Here is a 19,742-nt window from a genome sequence, read left to right as displayed (position 1 = left end):
AATTCTCCTGCCTCAGCCTCCTGAGTAGCTGGGATTACAGGCATGCGTCACCATGCCCCGCTGATTTTTTGTATTTTTAGTAGAGATGGGGTTTCACCATGTTGACCAGGATGGTCTCAATCTCTTGACCTCGTGATCCACCCGCCTCGGCCTCCCAAAGTGCTGGGATTACAGGCTTGAGCCACTGCACCCGGCCCCAGCTAATTTTTATATTTTGAGTAGGCCACAGGGTTTCACCATGTTGGCCAGGCTGGTCTCGAGCTCCTGGCTTCAAGCGATCTGTCAGCCTTGGCATCCCAAAGTGCTGTGATTACGGGCATGAGCCACCATGCCTGGCCCAGTTTATAATTTTTTAAAGCACTGCTAAATGAAAACATCGGAATCTACATCCTTGCATCTGAGCTACACTGTGAGGACAGCTGCAAGGGCCACTGGGAAAGACAGATGGGCATTGTTCTTCTAGCTCATAGCATTCTAGGAAGACTGGGCCATGTGTGGCCCATAGAAACTTCCTGTTTTGGTATTTAGTTCAGTCCAAGAAGAACTCTGGTAGACATGGCATATGGTAACGGTTTATGGTCAGAAATTAAATATTTGCTAGCTTTAAAGTTTGGAAAGAATTTGCAATTTACAGAAATTCATATAAACTAATTGCCTATATTACTGAAAAAAGAATCATTTATTTTTAAAAGCTATTTTTGATTATATAAAATAAAACATTATCTGGTAAACTGGTGTCTTACAAAGGTATAAACATATATTTAAGGTTCTTAAAATGAAGATAAGCGTGGACTTACCATAATTGGGTAAAATATACATATTGAGTGGTACCATCAGCAAAACTATGCATCCCAGAACAATAAAGGGCACTTCATAGCCAAAGGATTGATACAAAAAGCCACCTACAGGAGGACCTAGTATTAGTCCCAGTCCAGAAAAAGTCTCAAGACTTCCCTTAAAATGAGAAAAACAAAAAAAATCAGTTCATATATTTCATTTGAAGAATTAACAAGGTACTATCTAAAAAAAATTTCTATCTTCTTCATAATTTACATACACACTTTTCCAAGGTGGACCCAAAGTTTAAATGCACATACTGAAATTATAAAAATATTAGAAAAATAAAATAAGGAATTAAGAAAATTCTTATGGTAGGGAAGGTATTCTAATTATGACATAAAACGTAGAAGATAGAAAAGACTGATAAATCTGATTACATGAAAATACGAAAAATGACGCACAAAAAAAATCAAAAGATAAATGAAGAACAGAGAAAAAAATGACAAAGAACTAATTTGCCAAATATATCACAAGTGCTACAGTAAGGAAAAGATAAACAACCCATAGAAAAATGAGCAAATGCTATAAATAAATGGTTGACACATAAAGTGAAACACAAAGATCTTTTAGAAGTTCATCCTCACTTCTTAAAAGAAATGAACAAATTTAAACCACAAGATACCAGTTTTCACCTATCTCCTATTTAATACTCTATGCTGGTGAGTGAACATCAGTAGGGAATTTGGCAAATCGGCAAATCTATCAATATCCATATACCTTACGATCCAGAATTCCACTTCTAAGAATTTAACATACAAGTATAGACATGCAGATGTGACATGGTATGTATACAAGCTTATGCACTATAGTGCAGTTTTGCAACAGCAAAAGATGAAAATAATCTAAATATTCATCAATGATGTAAGTAAATTGGTTATATCCACGCAGTGAAATGCCATACAGCCAGTAAGAAAAGTAAAGAGTAAGAAAGCTCCTTATGTGTAGGTACAGGAAGATCTCCAAGATGATTTCATTGTTGGTGTAACCAGTGAGGTGCTGAATGGTACCTATGGTATGCTACCATTTGTGTAAAGAAAAAAAAAGAGGGAGGCCGGCGCAGTGGCTCACGCCTGTAATCCCAGCACTTAGGGAGGCTGAGGCAGGCAGATCACAAGGTCAGGAGATCAAGAGCATCCTGGCTAATATGGTGAAACCCCGTCTCTACTAAAAATACAAAAGATTAGCCAGGTGTGGTGGCACATGCCTGTAGTCTCAGCTACTCTGGAAGCTGAGGCAGGAGAATTGCTTGAATCCAGGAGGTGGAGGTTCCAGTGAGCCAAGATTGCACCACTGCACTCCAGCCTGGGCGACAGAGCGAGACTCCGTTTCAAAAAAAAGAAAGAGAAAAGAGAGATACCTCAATATTCCTGTCCAAGAAAAGAAAGGAAAAGAAAAAAGGAGGAGGGAAATCACGATCTGTGTGTGTGTGTGTGTGTGTGTGTGTGTGTGTGTGTGTACATGCATATATGTGGAATTTCTCTGGAAGAAACCTCCACTATCTGTTGCCTTCCCTAAGGGGATGGAGCGCTGGGCACCCGCACAACTGGTGTTATACAAAGGCTAAGCAACAGTTATAAGTAGAATATATTTACTATATTCTACGCTGCCTCCCATAACTTTCGAATTTTGTACCATATAAAATTATTTTGTTTAAAGTTAAACAAAACAATGCTATGGGAAAAAGGGTTTACCACTATAGAAATTGCCAACATTTTAAATCAATCTAGTTTCTAGGGACCTTAAACAGAGATCTGTGGCTTGCAACCTTATATCCTCAGACCTCATAGAGTATACAAAAGTGTTCCATTCATAACTTTCAACACTTCATAAAGAACATTGAAATTCTTTAATCACAATAAGGTCATCCGGATCAATTACCATGTTAGTTTGTTAGCTGTTGGCTGCAATTTTTTACAGAAACTTGCCCTAGCAACACGGATGTTTCTTGCTGATTAGAAAATCCAGTGGACTGTTATAATTATCACATGAACTTATTAGGTAGCATTTTCCAGAGTGTTCCACAGAAAACCAGCTCTTTAAAATATCAAAAGTCTTGTTTGAAAAAAATAGCTCCAGCCAGGCATGGTGGCTCACACTTATAATCCCAGCCACCTTGGGAGGCCAAAGTGGGAGGACTGCTTGAGGCCAGGAGTTGAAGACCAGCCTGGGCAACAGACAGGTCTGCAAGACCCTGTCTCTACAGAAAAAAAATAAAAAAGAAAAGAAAAGAAAAAAAAATGTGGTTCCACATTTAAAGAAGTTGAAGTGAGCTGTGGAACATTAAATAAAGTACCCCTACTCCAGGATTTTCAAAGCCTTAAGATATTAATGTGAACTGGACATCTCCTAGGTTACAGGACACCATATAACACTCTCCAAACCTGCTTAGCCATAAACCCTTATCTTACAGAGTATATCAACAGACTAGTGTTCTGAGCCCTTTCTGAGAAATATATTGCCTGGAAATGTAAGTGGTATATCTGCCAAATGGCAATAAAACTTGAACCTATCCAGCTATATACACAAATGCTTAATAAAAAGTAGGAAGAACTATTTACACAGCAAAGGGTTTATCTGACAGTGCAAATTTTCAAACTGCAGTATTAAATGAGAAAATGAGGGAGTCCTTGGTACTAAGTTGATTAGACTCTGAAGTCTAGAGAACAATGATATGCTATAAGGGTGCCATGCAGACTATAATATGAGTCTTTCAGAAGTGCATGGGCCCAGACAGACAGTGCTATGATGGGAAAGCCTTCTCGGGTGTCAGAGAGACAGCTGCCTAGAGATGGGATGGGAATCTGATATGTCACTAATACTAGGCCTGTAAGCACCTAGGCAGTACACAAAAACATATGTCAATATGATGCCACCAGGATCTGGATGTTTATGTCAAAATGCAAAAGCATTCTGTCTATCCTCAGACAGACAGCACAGAAGCACTTAAGCACTTCAAGATGATTTCTAAGATCCCCTGCATTAATCTGGGGTAAGCCAAGGTAGGACTCTAGTATAAACTGATTATTTTGCCACTAGGGGTAACTCTTTTCTAAAGCAGAGGAATGCTTCAGGCAGCTCGGCCACAATCTAGGCTACAGGGAGATAGCAAAACACTACCAAGGAGATTTTCTGTTTTTGCTTTGGAGATGGAGTTTCACTCTTGATGCCCAGGCTGGAGTGCAATGGTGCAACCTCGGCTCACCACAACCCCCGCCTCTTGGGCTCAAGCGATTCTCCTGCCTCAGCCTCCCAAGTAGCTGGGATTACAGGCATGTGCCACAACGCCTGGCTAATTTTGTCTTTTTGGTGGAGATGGGGTTTCTCCATGTCTATCAGGCTGGTCTCGAACTCCTGACCTCAGGTGATCCAGCCACCTCAGCCTCCCAAAATGCTGGGATAAGAGGCCTGAGCCACCCGTCCAGCCTAAGTTTTTTTTTTTTTTTTTTTTTTAAGGGGTAAAAAGAACAACTGATTTGGACCACACTTACCAGTCAAACTGCCCATTCAGGAATTCCAAAACCAGGAAGAGCACCTAAGTAACACTAATGGTACATTTATTGACAGGCTTCCCGCCAGTTGAACTCAGGGTGAAAGGCAGTAATAATACAGGGAGTAGAGAAATACAAGTATAGAAGAATGGACCTCAGCTTTAACTTGGAAAGGCAAGCAAATATTTTGTTTTACACTCAAAGGGAAGTAGGAAATACTTACTAAATACATACCAATACTGTAGCCACGTTATTTGGAAAAGCCTTTGCCAGGATAGAGGAAGATGCAGTTATTGCTGCAGCAAAGCTAACTGCATCTATTATTCTCACTAGAAAACACATAGCAATAAATACTGGTCCATCTGGAACTCGGTCCAATACACTAAAAAGGAATAAGACAATTCTCAAATGTCAAGCTGGTTTTCCTTTTTAACTGTACTCACCAAAAAGGGTAGTATATCACCCATAGTTATGAGAATAAATCACTTTACAATATGACTTTTTTTAAAACAGTTGCTTTGTTAGATTTTCAGTAGGAGGAAATTCCCCTTTTTCTCTTTTTGGTAACAATTTGAGTCATAATGACAGCTTAGTCGCCCTTTTCTGCCGATATACTGGTCCCCCAGATGATAGTACTAAATAGACCTTTTTAGAATATGTAGAATCATTTGGATGTGGTGGCTCACACCTGTAATTCCAGCACTTTGGGAGGCTGAGGCAGGCCAGGATCCCCTGAGGTCAGGAGTTCAAGACCAGCCTGGCCAACATGGCGAAATCCCATCTCTACTAAAATATATAAAAACTAGTTGGGCATGGTGGCGAGCACCTGTAATCCCAGTTACTTGGGAGGCTGAAGCAGGAGAGTCACTTGAACCTGGCAGGCAGAGATTTCAGTGAGCCGAGATTATGCCATTGCACTCCAGCCTAGGCAATAGAGCGAGACTCCATCTCAAAAAAAAAACAAAAAAACAAAACAAACAAACAAAAAAAAAACATGTAGAATCACTCTGACAAGACCTAAACAGAAAAAAGAGCTCAGTTTCAGGTCTCTCCTGAGGAAGGACTCAAATCTTCAAAAAAAAAAAAAAAAGGAATAAAGAAAGAAAATAAAAGACTCCTCCAAAAATTTTTTAACCCCATTTAAGTTTTCTTGAGTTTATTTCATTATAATCTTACTATACTGTTATTCCTCTATGTTCCCCATGTACTGATATAAGCTCTTACATATTATTTGGCACTGCGCTGCTAGTTTAAGAACTCTAAGCTTAAGAACTTTCACATCTCTTTTGCCTCTGGCATTCGTTTTTTCTTTTTCTGGAAGTAGCAATGGGGGAAACCATTCTGTTATATGCCACGCGCTGAACTGAGCATGTGACCCGGCCTGGCCAATCAGAACATCCCCCACCACCACCACCATCAGCAAAGATCAGGCCAGTGAGGGTTCATTCTGTGACTCTAATAGGTACTGTTAGGAAACTGGCACTTTCTACTGAAGCTGCTAGGGGCCGTCTTGCCACCTAAAGGGGAGGGCTTGTTCAAATCACAAGAAGAAACGTTTCTCATGACGTTGTTTCAAATCTGTATTCTGATATTTTTTGAGTTGACTTCGTTGAAGAAATTCAGTTTTTTACTGAAGCTAGTAAGTTTCCATGACTCAGAAAAGTGAGTTAAGTTTCTGTCACTCGCAATCACAGGAGTCCTAATGAAGAGGTTCAGTAGCAAGCATCATGGAGATCCCCCAGAGGCCTGTTTCCTTAAAATCAGTGCCATTTATCCCCGTTCTCTACTCTCTCAACTCCTGTCATTATCACATGCTATGCATTCGACAAACAATAATGGAACCATTGACTTAAAGAGCCTTTAACATTTTAAGCTGAAGATAGAGTAAAAAATCTGTTCAGGCTTCCAAATATAATCAGAAAATGACTCACCCAAAGAGAATTGTAACTCCTCCTGAGACAAACATTCCAGCTACAAACATAAATTTTGCTCCAATTTGTACAAGCTATAATAAATGTCAAAGCAGAGTGGTCAATTTATGACTTCTACAAGTCTCTATTAATATAAACAAATCCACTGTATTGGAAAATACAGGATGGGGGAAGACATGTACAGTTAATACGTTATAATAATTCTTTAACAGAGTGACAGCACACATTGCTTACAAACATGGAAAGAGTTAAAAATCAATCAATTCTGAGGAAGGAACTGTTAACAGTGTTACAATTTATAAAACTACAAAGATGGCTATTCTGTATCAATGCAAATTCTAGACTAGTAAATGAAAATAATTCACCATGCAATTTTTAAAAATTAAGATGTACATATGAACTTTATGCTTACATAGTTTCCAAATACCAAGGATGCCAGCAACTCGGACAAAGCAAAACATCCAAAGATCATCCCGATAATCGTATTGCTGACTCCCTTCTTCTCAGCCTTTAAAGAATAGAAATAGAAACCGAGTTTGAAAAAAAAATGAGCATTAATATGAAAAAATGGCAATATAAGATCAGAGCTTCATCTTCTTGTGCACTTTATCTGTATATCAATTTCAAAAAGATTATTCTTTTCAAATAAATGGGGTGGGGAAGGAAGGGAAACTATTAATAGTTTATATAGTAAACCATAGTCTCTGACATGAAAATAATTCACTCACCTATCCTATAGAGAATTGTTAGCTTTAGCTGCAAAAGTCAGAATCAGAGAATATAAACAAACACAAAAAAGTCTTGGATAATGAAATTTGGGCTCTACTGCATAGTAACAGGACTGAGGAAACAGCTGATTTGGACACACTTCCTTTGGGGTATCACATTTAGTTACAGGAAACAAACAAAAAACACTTGCCAGTCTACAAATTCAAGGATAGGAAGTTCTATGAGTTGGCACATGGGTCAGATCAAGGCTCAATCAGTCTAGGTCTCTGTTTCTGACAGTAATATCAATTACCTGACAGTTTGGAGAAGACAGTTTTCCTTCCTGTCATCAACAACACAGGTGAAAGATGCTCCCCTGACATGCTACATTCTCCTGAAACAGCCAAGGTAGTTTATCATCCATCAGTTATAGTTACTAATGTGTATAGCCTATTCTATCAGTGAGCTCCTAAAATTTGCAACCTATATTATTTATCCTAAATCTACTTCTTTTGAATTTCAAGTGCTACCACTGTGATACACAACTACATTCACGTATAAAAATAGAAAGTTTAAGAAACTTCATCAAGTCCTGGAACTATGGCAGATCCATATCAGGTTCCAGCTATAGGAATTTAAGGAATCAAAATATGAGTTTAATTTCTTTAAGATAGGGCTGGCAACTTAACATACTACAAACTGCAAGCCTGAACTGTCATCAGTCATATACTGACCATCTTGTACATATGAGGCATTGTACCAGCAGTGAATACTTATGGTCAGAAAAATCCGCTTTAGGTCCATTCTTTTGGCAGAGCTTCAGATTTTCACAACAATTTCATAATCAATACAGAAATGGACACCTGCACACACACCTTTGCACTCTTCAACATCCCTTCTCTACAACCATGATTGCCTTTCTTTACCTTTTCTCTCTAACTACAGTTTAAGATAAAAATTTTCTCCATCCCTTCTCACCTAAAGATACTATCGTCATTCAATCTTTGTCTTTTTCAAGGACATTTTTTCCATGTCAGACTAGACCTCTTTAAACAAACTCTACATTCCTCATCGCATCATACCACAGGAAGCCAGATAAGTGAACTTTATTGTTCTAAGCTAAATTTTAGGAAGTGCCTCTCTTTTACTCTAGGAAAGTCCTCAGAAATGTCCCTAAGCACTTGATGGTGGGTGAGGGCAGGGACGATGGGCCCATAGCTCCACAGTAATTGCTTGGGCAAGATTTAAGTCCATAATTCTTGGGCTTCATAACTAGCCATTCCCCTTCCATGTACTAATAACCACAGGAAATAATGGTGTGGGTACAAGAGCGATCTCATTAAAACACCTTTAATGGCACTGTAACAAATGATTATGCCGTATGTTGACTGGAACACGAGGTCTACATTTCTACTACACACAGGTCAGGTTCCTCAAAGATAAGGGACTGTGAAAGGAGTCAATTAAGGCATAAGAAGAGCATGCATGGCCAGGCGTGGTGGCTCACGTCTGTAATCCAAGCACTTTGGAGGTCAAGGCGGGCGGATCACCTGAGGTCGGGAATTCAAGACCAGCCTGACCAACACGGTGAAAACCCGTATTAAAAAAAAAAAAAAAAAAAAAAAAAAGAGCATTCATTAGTCAAGTTATATTATCAATGTTCTTTGCTTGGTAGTTCTGATAAGTGTTTAATTTAGAATCCAGCAGAAAACCTATAATGGCCATAGAAATGAATACTTATTAGACCCTTATTATGAGCCAGAATCTCTATTAAGTGCTGCTTTACATGACATCTAACAACAATTAAATAAAGGATGTATTTTTAGCTGGTCCCATTTATAGATGGGGACAGGGACTTGCAAAGGTTACGGGGTCATGCACCACTACAGTTTCCATCGTGTGCATGTTCCCATATTCACTGTGGAAATGAAACGCTGACACAGGATATGCTAGAACCACATAGATGAATGCCATTTTTGAAACATGGATCCTGCTTCACATTAGGAAAGCAAAAACAGCTATTAAAAGCAATTTCTGGGACAGGCGCAGTGGCTCACGCTTGTAATCCCAATAATTTGGGAGGCCAAGGCAGGTGGATCACCTGAGGTCAGGAATTCAAGACCAGCCTGGCCCGTATGGTGAAACCCCATCTCTACTAAAAATACAAAAAAAATTGGCCAGGTGTGGTGACGCGTGCCTGTAATCCCAGCTATTTGAGAGACTGAGGCGAGAGAATCGCTTGAACCCAGGAGGCAGAGATTGCAGTGAGCTGAGATGATGCCACTGCACTCCAGCCTCGGTCAGAGCGAGACTCTGTCTCAATAAATAAATAAATAAATAAATAAATAAATAAATAAATAGATAAATAAATAAAGCAATTTCTAGTCGTCTGATAAAGGATGAGCCTTGCAAGAAAAATGATGAATAGAAGTAGGAATCCCACACTAGAATTTAAGAAAGGCCTTCCCTCTGCAAGGCGAGACAAAGTAGCAAATGTTAGAAGCCACATTTTGCTCATTTCTGCTTGCCAGCATAATGTCCCAAAGCCCCTGACTCTGTGACAACATGCAGCTCTTGGGACGGATGAGTTGAAGACAGAACAGGATAAAGCACATGACCCCCACATCTCTTGCCTAAGCTATTACATTAAATGATAAATGCCCTAGCCTTGCCTCTTCCTACACATAAGATGGCATCTAACAGGTTGTGATTACGCTTTTACAAACTAAAACCAAAGGTACATTAGAAATCTATAACCTGATGTACTCTTATACTCAAATTTTGATGTGACCTTGCACATACTGAATCTCCACTACCTGAAGACAAACTGTGAACTTAAATACTCAGCCTGTAGTCCTCAGAAAGACTTTTGAATAAAATGAACTTTAATTCTTTAAAAGCTTGACTTTTTTCTTTAGTGAACATTTCCTATAAGCAAAAACCTCAATCAAAAACTTAAAAAGCACACACCCACAGCCTGGTTTTCCTTTGTGCTATTCATTTAGAGAAAACTAACATTGGTTGCGTTCACTGAGTTCCAGCTGAGCTAGGAAATGCCCTTCTCACTGGTTGATTCACTCCCATTCTTCTCCATCTCAATTCCACAGGCTCCTATTATTATTATTACTTACAAAACCCAAGTCTGGCCAGACTGGTCTGTCTTGCTCAAACACCTCTGATGATTGCCCACTAAGTCCTTGGTATGTATGCAAGTGCCCTTCCTTCCTGTCTCAGCCCTGCCCCCTCCAATCCAGTCTCCTATTAGAACTCATTTCACCCCAGGCCCATGCCACATCAAGAAGCTGTCTGCTGTTCCCCAGACACATGCCATTCACTCTGGTCTTCCTGTGACCGTACCTAGAACACCTCCACCTCTATTGTTCACCGTAAGAATTACCATCTCTTAGGACCCACCTTAGGCCAGGTCCAGTGGCTCATGCCTGTAATCTCAGCACTTTGAGAGGCTGAGGTAGGCGGATCACTTGAGCTCAGTAGTTCAAGGTCAGCCTGAGCAACATGGTGAAACCCCACCTCTACTAAAGATAGAAAAAAACAGCTAGGTTTGGTGGCACGTGCCTGTGTCCCAGCTCCTCAGGGGGCTGAGGTGAAAGGATCTCTTGAGCCTGGGGTTGAGGCAGCAGTGAACCCTGATCATGTCACTGTACTTCCAGCCTCAGTGACTGTGAAACCCTGTCTCAAAAAAAAAAAAAAAAAAAAAAAGTCCCACCTTGGATTTATCCTGAAAGTACCACTCTGTCTTCTCCTATCTGCAGAATTAACCATTCTTCCTTTTAGGGTCTCATAACATTAGCATGGATAGAAGGAAGCCAGAAGAGAATGATAATTAAAAAAAGAAAAAGAAAAAAAAACAGTCATGTAACATTCTGGACATCCTTTTCTTAAAGGATATCCAAATCATTGGAAACTTTTTTCCCCATATTTTTTCACTCCCAATGGGCAAACAAGAGAGAGCCATTTCCCCGATTTTTGAATTCTACCTTAATACATCCCACGCTTAGCCTGCTCTAGAGTAGGAACTCATTAAACCTCTAGTTAACAGAACTGAAATGGACAAGTCACAGCTTCTGAGACTGTTTCCTCATTTGCAACATGCCGAGATTCTCACAATTCTACCTGCTGTATGAGGTTGTCACAGGGATCAAATGGATAAATGGGAGGAACGTGTACTAAAAGCCAGAGGGCACTGTATGGGTACATGGCAATATTGTTCCTTTAGCAGAGAAGCCACTTTATCTTCTTTGGTAGCACTCGGAATGAAGGACTACATGTTTTAACTCCAGTTTGAGGACTAAGAAGTTGCCACTGCACTGTGAGCCAAGGATTTGGCAAAAAGCACAAAATAAAACACATGGACATATTGTCTGCACTCCAAACCAGTCACATTCATTTCATACTATATCCTATTGACATCAGGAATCCAGTTGGACTCACTAGGGATTATTCTCTTTGAATGTGTGTCATTATCTATAAACCCTAACACCATACAAAAGGCTAGGACTACAAGGAACAGGCCATATTAATCAGAATTCCTCCCTTGCATAAACATTGCTGCTACAGTCCTTAAGAAATTCAAGTCAAAAGAGGGGATATTGTGGGGTTAAGCTGGGTGGCTCATGCCTGTAATCCCAGCACTTTGGGAGACTGAGGTGGGCAGATGACCTGAGGTCAGAAGTTCGAGGCCAGCCAGGTCAACATGACAAACCCCTGGCTCTACTAAAAATACAAAAATTATCCTGGCGTGGTGGCGTGTGCCTGTAATGCCAGCTACTTGGGAGGCTAAGGCAGGAGATTCACTTGAACCAGAGAGGCAGACCACACCATTGCACTCCATTGCAGTGATGGAGCCAAGACCACACCATCGCACTCCAGCCTGGGCAACAAGAGTGAAACCATTTCTCAAAACAAAAACAAGCGGGGGTGGGGGGGTGCGGTGGGAGGGTGGAGGATCTGGGGAATCAAAACTTCCTAATTTTAAATGTGGATAAAACCTCCCAGAAATAGTTTGTGTCTTTACACAGACCTATTGCAGTAACATTTGAATCTCAGTTATTCAGTGCACTCCTTTTTTTCAGTTGCAGAAACCAAATAAAGATTAATCAGACTGCATGGTAAGCATGAAATTCTCAGAAGATCAACTACTTTTAGGTGAATTACCTCCCAAGAAGATGTTCTTTCTGACTAGATTTTTTTTCTGGGTATCAAGCATTCCATAAAAAGTATTCTAGGGGCTGGATTTCTATACATCATCTGTGCTATATGCAGATTTTTACATTTTACATACTAAAAAATGAAATAATTTAAAAGGCTTTTAAAAAAATAGAGCTCCTAAAGATTTGAAAATGTCTTACCTCCTTGGGGAAAAAGGGTCCAAGTATAGACTCGCACATCATGGAACCTAAGTTCACCGAAGCTGCCGCTATCAGTACAAAAACCTGTTCTCTGGAAAGCCACCTGGGAGTCTCTCCTGCACTTCCTGCAGGGTCATCACCTTGAATGCAAACATGCTGCAGTTAGCCATATAATTGACAGTGCTGATCAAAGTACACAAATGTGATTTCTGTGCACATATGTTGCACTCTGAAGATATCATTTACGGAACTTAGGGCTATTATGAATATGGCACATTTGATCAAATGGAACATAATCCTTGTACATTACTGCAGTTTTGAAAACATACTGCTTTCATTTACATACCATTCTCTGTTAGAATTTCAATGCAGAAATCATCAAGCCATCTGATCTTTTGCCTTCACCTTTAAGTCTGCTTCTCTGGTATTTAATAACCCTTCAAAAAGGATAAGGTGGCAGGGTGATCTCCAAAGGGTGATGCTCTCTGAAGCATAGTGTCCTTATTTTCTCAACTTACTAGCATCATATGCTACGTGAAACTCAATGTTTCAAGCATGTAATGTTAATAAGATTTCTAAGGCAGCATTGAAGTCAAATGAAGTGTAAGTAGGAGAAAACAAGCTAAATCATTCAGCTGGTGAATGAATACTTACAATGGTATGCTTCTGGATAAACAAGTCCCACAAATTCATAAATCAATATTTTTTACATTAATTACTTGTCTTTTGCATCAGTTAATTTAACACTTATTTCCAGGGCTAAATTGCCATTTAAAGACATGAAGTCAATTACTCAGAGTTTCAAATATCCAAGCAAATCTATCAGCCATTTATAAATTAAATTGTTTTAAGGAAAAACTTAGGAAAAATATATCCGGTTTCCTCTGTTTTTCAGAGGTTGCCTTTGCAGCCCAGAAAAGAAAAAAAAATCTGTGCAACATGAGGAAGTCTTACTATTCTTTGTAAAATGTTTGTACTAGATGAGAAAGGGAAATGAGAGAAAGTTAAAAAAGAAGGGCAACAACAGTACTTGAAAGGTAACGTTTTACATTTGCCTAATGGCATGCTTATTTGAATGCATTAAGCACACAGTACTTAAAAGCAGAGGTATAGGTTAGAAAATCATTAGAAATCACGACACATATCCAGTGCTGGAACTTTACACCCTTCAGAGAGAAAAGTAAACGCTGGCCCCAACCCCATGCTCAGGACCCAGGCTTTTCCAATCTCTTGGAAACGAATCAAGCTAAAAGCAATTCAATCGTTCCTAAAGAGACAGGCCCGAAGCCGCCGCCGCCGCGCTCCCAGTTCACGCGATTCATGGTCACCTCCTGGTGCGCGTGGGCCCTCGAGGTCAGCCGGCGCATCCATGCCCCGTAGGTGGACTCTGGTGCCCCCAGCTCCCGGGTTCAAGTCACTTCCTTGGATTCGATTTCCAATGATCCACTGGCACTCCGGTGGGCGGCGCTGCTCAGCTGGGCCCTGGCATTCCCGACTCCCTGCGGGCAGCGAGCGATTCGCCCGCCCTGCCGAGAGCTCTGCCCGGAGCTCTGCAAAACCTTCCAGGACTCTGAGTCCTCGGGAGGCAGGCCGGGGGCGGGGCGCGGGTGGAGCAAGGCTCCCCCCGCCCCATTTTCTTAATCCACCACCTCAGCTGCTGTATCATGCTGTCCTTTTTCATTCTGTATGTGAGAGAGTGAAAAAAGATAAGTCTATATTCCATACAGTTGGACTCCCCTCTATCTTAAAATTAGTTCAATTTATTCCTATTAAAAGAAAGAAAGGAAGCTCTTTAGACACAGAAAAGGTAGGGAGTACCTCAACTGAAAGACACAAAAGTGAATTAGAAAATTAGGTTTATTTTTATTTATTAATTTGAGATGGAGTCTCTCTGTTGTCCGCCAGGCTGGAGTGCAGTGACCCAGTCTCAGTTCACTGCAACCTCCGCCTCCCGAGTTCAAGCGATTCTCCTGCCTCAGCATCTCAAGGAGCTGGTATTGCAGACGCCCGCCACCACGCCTGACTAATTTTTGTATTTTTAGTAGAGAGGGGGTTTCACCACATTTGCCAGGCTGGATTTCGAACTCCTGACCTTGTGATCCACCTGCCTCGGTCTCCCAAAGTGCTGGGATTACAGGCGTGAGCCAAGGCACCCAGCTGAAAATTAGGTTTATTCAGGACCTTTGGAAGAATGAATTATTTTTCACAGTGAGTAAATGCGGTAGAGTTCGTAATTATTGAAACCTGACACTAGTGAACTGAAAATGAATTAACCTATGTGAAGCAGCTGGGGTCGAAAAATATTTGCAAGAATACTAGTGAATATTGAGGAAGCATGGTGAAATGGCTAGGAGTGCGACCTCTGGAGGCAGGTGTCAGGGTTCCAAGCCAGGGCGCTTTACTGGCTGTGTGTAACTTCAGATGACAAGGTCAGTTTCTCCATCTGTACAACTGGGATTATAATGTTTATTTTGTTGGGCAGCTGTGAGCATTGGCGATAAGGTGTTAGTACCTAGGACATGAACATGATGGCTGCTAACTTACTCTCACACTCACAGTTTTCTTGCACAAGAAAAATAGGTTTCACTTATTTTCACCTTATTTACTATTTGGGAAGTGTTAAAGCTTGAAGACTGCCTGGGCACGGCGGCTCACATCTGTAATTCCAGCACTTTGGGAGGCTAAGGTGGGTGGATCACCTGAGATCAGGAGTTTGAGATCAGCCTGGCCAACATGGTGAAACCCTGTCTCTACTAAAAATACAAAAAAATTATCTGGGCCTGGTGACACACGCTTGTAATCCCAGCTACGTGGGAGGCTGAAGCAGGAGAATTGCTTGAACCTGGGAGGCAGAGGTTGCAGTGAGACAAGATCATGAAGAATCGTGTGAGTGTGCCTTTACTGACTGAGAATCTGCCTCAGATCCACTGTACAAGGTCTGTTCCAATATATGGGATGGCTGATAGTAAGTTTGTAATTGTGCCACTTCACTCCAGCCTGGCAAAAGAGCAGAAACTCCATCTCACATAAATAAATAAAGTTTAAGGACTGGGAAATTCTTGATTTGAAGCCAAAGCAAAACAAAAAGCAAAACAAAAGAATGAGTTACCACTTTGTGCCAGGCATTATGAAATTAAAGATGAACGAGCCCCATCCAGACTCTGCCCTCAAGTAGCACTCCATCTAGCAGAAAAAATTCACACTAATTAATAATCTATAATGCAATCAGTTGTATAGAAACATATTGGAAGAACCACTTACTTTGGCAAATGGGTCCTGGATGACTTCCCAAGGAAGTGATGTTACCTTGGTTCTTGGAGTTTATGCAAAAATTCCCCAGTGAGCGAGTTGTAAGGAGAACCTTTAGAACTACTCTAAACAGAAAGTTCCACTCTAGCAAAAGTTCCCCAAAGTAGCCTTATGAAACATTTATGATCCAACCTCTGACAGCTTATCCAGTCTCATTCAATTCTATGCTTTCTCTTAAATCTAACATCAATCTGTAGAGGGAAATTTTCTTGAATGATTTCTTTGATGATTCATTTCCTCTTTTGCTTTATTTCTGGATTGTAGATGTTGGGTCACCCAAACTGGCCCTTTTTTCTTATTTCTCTTTTTCTTCTCTCTCTTTTTTTCTTTTTGGTCTCACTCTGTTGCTGAAGCTACCATGGCACCATCATGACTCACTGCCGCCTCAACCTCCTGGGCTCAAGTGAGCCTCCCACCTCAGCCTCCTGAGTAGGTGGGACTACAGGCGTGTGCTGCCACTCCTACCTAGTTATTTTTTTTTTCTTTTCCTCCATCTTACAGGAAGTATACCTACCTGTATCTTGCCATCTGAATTTTTGCCAACTGTATCTTGCCAACTGAATTTTTCATTTCTGTTGCCATCTATTTCCTTGTGTCTCCATTCTCATTCCTTTCCCCATTTACAGTCATTCTTGCATGTTTAATGCAAATCACTTTCTTTATGTTCCCCCCCAAAAAATCTGTGTTCTTGTGTGTCCATCTATTTTTAATTTACATAAAGGCTATTCATATCCCTATCCTCCTCTCTTCTTCTAAGAGTGTCTCTTTCTCCCTTCAGATGATCAGTTTTATAATCAAATATATTATTGTGTTAGTTGTCTGGGGCTGCTGTACAAATCACCACAGACTTCGTAGCTTAAAACAAGGTCCTGGAAGTCAGAAGTTCAACATCAGTGTCCCTGAGCCAAAATCAAGGTGTCAGCTGGATCATGTCCCCTTAGAGGCTCTAGGGAAGAGTCTGTGTCTTGCCTCTTGAAGCTTCTAGTGAGTACTGGCATTTTGTGCCACATCACTCTGATCTCTGCCTCTGGGGTCACTGTGCCTCTCTTCTATGTGTAATCTTTGTGCGCTACTCTCGTAAGGATATTTTGAAGGACTTTAGGGCCAGCCTGAATAATCCAGAATGATCTCCTCATCTCAAGTTCTCCAATTTAGTCACATTTGCACAGACCCTTTTTTTCATATACGGTAACATTTACAGGCTTCAGAAATTAGGATGAGATCTTTGGAAGCCATTATCAGCCTACCAGAATTATCTATTCATAGTTTTATATGTTCATTTAGACATACACATGTGGAATTTTTTTTCTTTACAAACTAAAATGGAGTAATACGGTCTTTGTGTAAATGCCACCTCAGAGAAATTCATTCTTTATTATTATTTATTTATTTATTTAATAATAGAGACCAGGTTTCACCATGTTGCCTGGGCTGCTCTCAAACTCCTGTACTCAAGCGATCCACCTGTCCTGGTCCCCCAACGTGCAGAGATTACCGCCGTGAGCCACCACACCTGGCCAAGAAATTCATTCTTATCCCCTTATTCAAATACAGCCCCAGTCATCTTTTGCCCTTTCACCTTCCTTTTTTTCTTCCTAGCATTTCTATCAGTCAGGGGTCCCTGTTGCTAATTAAAAAGAAAGAAACATTGGCTAATTTAAGCAGAAAATGAATTGATCATTGGTTATTAGGTAACACATAGTATCATCAGGAGGATCATGCATACCACTTAGAGATTAAGTGCCTAAACTCACACCACCTAAATAGTCCTGTATGCATGGCACTGAATCTGGCTGGACATACCTTTGCAGCCTGTGCTGCTGATACCATTGGAGCCAGGTGTAAGACGCTGTAGTTAGAACATCGGCCCCACTCCTCAAGAATGCTGCCACTCTCACCAGAAGAGATTTTAGGTGTTGCTAGCTTCTTCCACTCACTTGCTTCCATTGCATATCAAGACCCGATGTCTTTGAAGTCAGCAGTAAAAAAATCCCCAACTTTGTTCTTCTTTCTCAAGAATAGTTTGAATATTTTAGCTACTTTGAATTTCTACAGAAATATCATTTTCTCCAAACAACATGGTGGAATTTTTATTGGTATTTTTTTGACCCCATACATCAAAAGGTCACAAAGTAAGCTGGAATTTTAACCCTGCACCACTGGGTCCTCCTGACCACTCCAAGATAGGAAATCATTATTATGCCTCAGCTCGGTTTTTCTCTCCAGCTCTGGTCTTCCAAGTGTTTTTTTCAATTCATCTCATAGATGCTTTCTTTCACTTGATCGCTCTATATCTCCTCCTTCTTAGTCACCTGTTATGAGTTGAACTGTGGGTTCCCTTAAAATTCATATGTTGAAATCCTAACCCCTTCCACCTCAGAACAAGACCTTATTTGGAATAGGTTTGTAGATGTAATCAGTTAAGATGAGGTCATGCTGGAGCAGGTGGGTCCCTAAGCCAATATGGCTGATACTCTTATCAAAAGGAAAAATTTAAACACAAAATCAGACATGCACACAGGGAGAATATCACGCAAAGATTGGAGTTATGCGAACACAAGTTACAAAACACCAAGATTGCCAGCAAACCTCCAGAAGCTAGGAAAGAGGCGTGAAACAGATTCTTCCTTGCACCCTCAGAAGGAAACAACCCTGCCAACACTGACTTCAGACTTCCAGCCTTCAGCACTATGAGATAATAGATTTCTGTTGGTTAAATCACCCAGTTTGTGGTACTTCGTTATGGCAGCCCTAGCAAACTATACATCTACACGTAGACAATTCAGAAATCCAAATTTGTAAATCCAAATCCAAATGCAACAATCTAACACCAATATTCCCTTTTCCATCTATATAGCTTTTAGCACAGTGGGATAGAACCAGTTGTATTTTTGCCAAATCGGAAATGTAAAGAGTCGTTCTTGAATTCTCAGTGACCTCCTTTCCACATTCTGACAATCATTCAAATGGCTAAAGGGTTAGGAGCACAGGCTTTGAAGTCCGCTGAGCTTAAATATCAGCTTCCACATTTATTAGCTGTGTGATCTTGGGCAACTACCTCAGCTTTGGTTTCCTGACCTATTAAAGAGGGCTGATAGCGTCAAAACAGATAGGGTCGCTATAACAATAAAGGGAAAATATAGCTGAAAAGAATTTAGCACGTTACCTGGCATATAGAAAAAGTGAAACAAATTACCTGTTATTATCAGTGTTGTTACTAAAACAAACTTTAAATACATTTATTTTTCATATGTATGTCAGACTCATATTTGTGCACATGATGTGTTATACTCTGCTGGTATAAGAGTGACTAGCCACTAACCTCTATGTAGTCTTGTCTCCCACCTTTCAGTTTCTGAAATTGAGAGGAGGTAACCTTAAAAAACTGAACTATTGCCGGGCGTAGTGGCTCATGCCTGTAATCCAAGCACTTTGGAGGCCAAGGCAGGCGGATCACCTGAGGTCGGGAGTTCAAGACCAGCCTGACCAACATGGTGAAATCCCATCTTTAAAAAAAATAAAAAAATAAAAAATACTGAACTAGGAGGGTCAGCCTTGGTGGCTCATGCCTTTAATCCCAGCACTTTGGGAGCGAAAGGCGGGCGGCTTACCTGAGGTCGGAAGTTCGAGGCCAGCCTGACCAACACGGAGAAAACCATCTCTACTAAAAATATAAAATTAGCTGGGCATGGTGGCACAAGCCTGTAATCCCAACTACTTGGGAGGCTGAGGCAGGAGAACCACTTGAACCCAGGAGGCAGAGGTTGCAGTGAGCAGAAGATCATGCCATTGCACTGTAGCCTGGGCAACAACAGCGAAACTCTGTCTCAGAAAAAAAAGTGAACTAGGAGAATCTATATTAAAGAACCCCTTTAAAAAACAAAACAAAAACTCCTATACCACCTGTGTGCCCTTTGACTTCGTTCTGGGGTTAGAACTGGTTATATAACTAGGACTTTAAAAAAAATGTAACTCCAGCTCTAAGGAGGGAGGTTTGTGACTGAGAGAAAAGACATTTAGTGCGGTGAAATATTAAAGCGGAGATCCACGATGTCTGAGTCAATAGAACAGATTAGCAGCTGCTCAATGACAAACCA

General features: G+C 40.6%; 1 protein-coding gene across 4 annotated transcripts in view; it reads right to left on the bottom strand.

Moving 5' to 3' along the window:
- The window catches only part of SLC18B1 (solute carrier family 18 member B1), a 27,931-nt gene extending 13,797 nt beyond the window's left edge, over nucleotides 1–14,134 (bottom strand). Inside the window, exons 1-6 of one of the 4 annotated variants that reach the window (XM_032274746.1) lie at nucleotides 13,665–14,134; nucleotides 12,337–12,476; nucleotides 6,672–6,767; nucleotides 6,260–6,333; nucleotides 4,563–4,710; nucleotides 798–954 (exon numbers count right to left, since the gene is read on the bottom strand). In XM_032274746.1, coding sequence (XP_032130637.1) covers nucleotides 798–954; nucleotides 4,563–4,710; nucleotides 6,260–6,333; nucleotides 6,672–6,767; nucleotides 12,337–12,476; nucleotides 13,665–13,707 — 658 coding nt within the window. In that variant the 5' untranslated portion in view covers nucleotides 13,708–14,134. Of the gene's footprint in view, nucleotides 1–797; nucleotides 955–4,562; nucleotides 4,711–6,259; nucleotides 6,334–6,671; nucleotides 6,768–7,280; nucleotides 7,362–12,336; nucleotides 12,477–13,664 lie in introns of those variants that run through there. The other 3 variants (XM_032274748.1, XM_032274747.1, XM_032274749.1) reach the window with 3 other exon arrangements.
- Between the last annotated feature and the right edge of the window lie 5,608 nt (nucleotides 14,135–19,742).

The sequence above is a fragment of the Sapajus apella genome, unplaced genomic scaffold (genome assembly GCF_009761245.1).
Source record: "Sapajus apella isolate SASKATOON/1434 unplaced genomic scaffold, GSC_monkey_1.0 scaffold6, whole genome shotgun sequence".
In the NCBI taxonomy this organism is placed as follows: domain Eukaryota; kingdom Metazoa; phylum Chordata; class Mammalia; order Primates; family Cebidae; genus Sapajus; species Sapajus apella.
The sequence above is the reverse complement of the archived record's forward strand: the minus strand, read 5'-3'. Positions and strand labels throughout refer to the sequence as shown.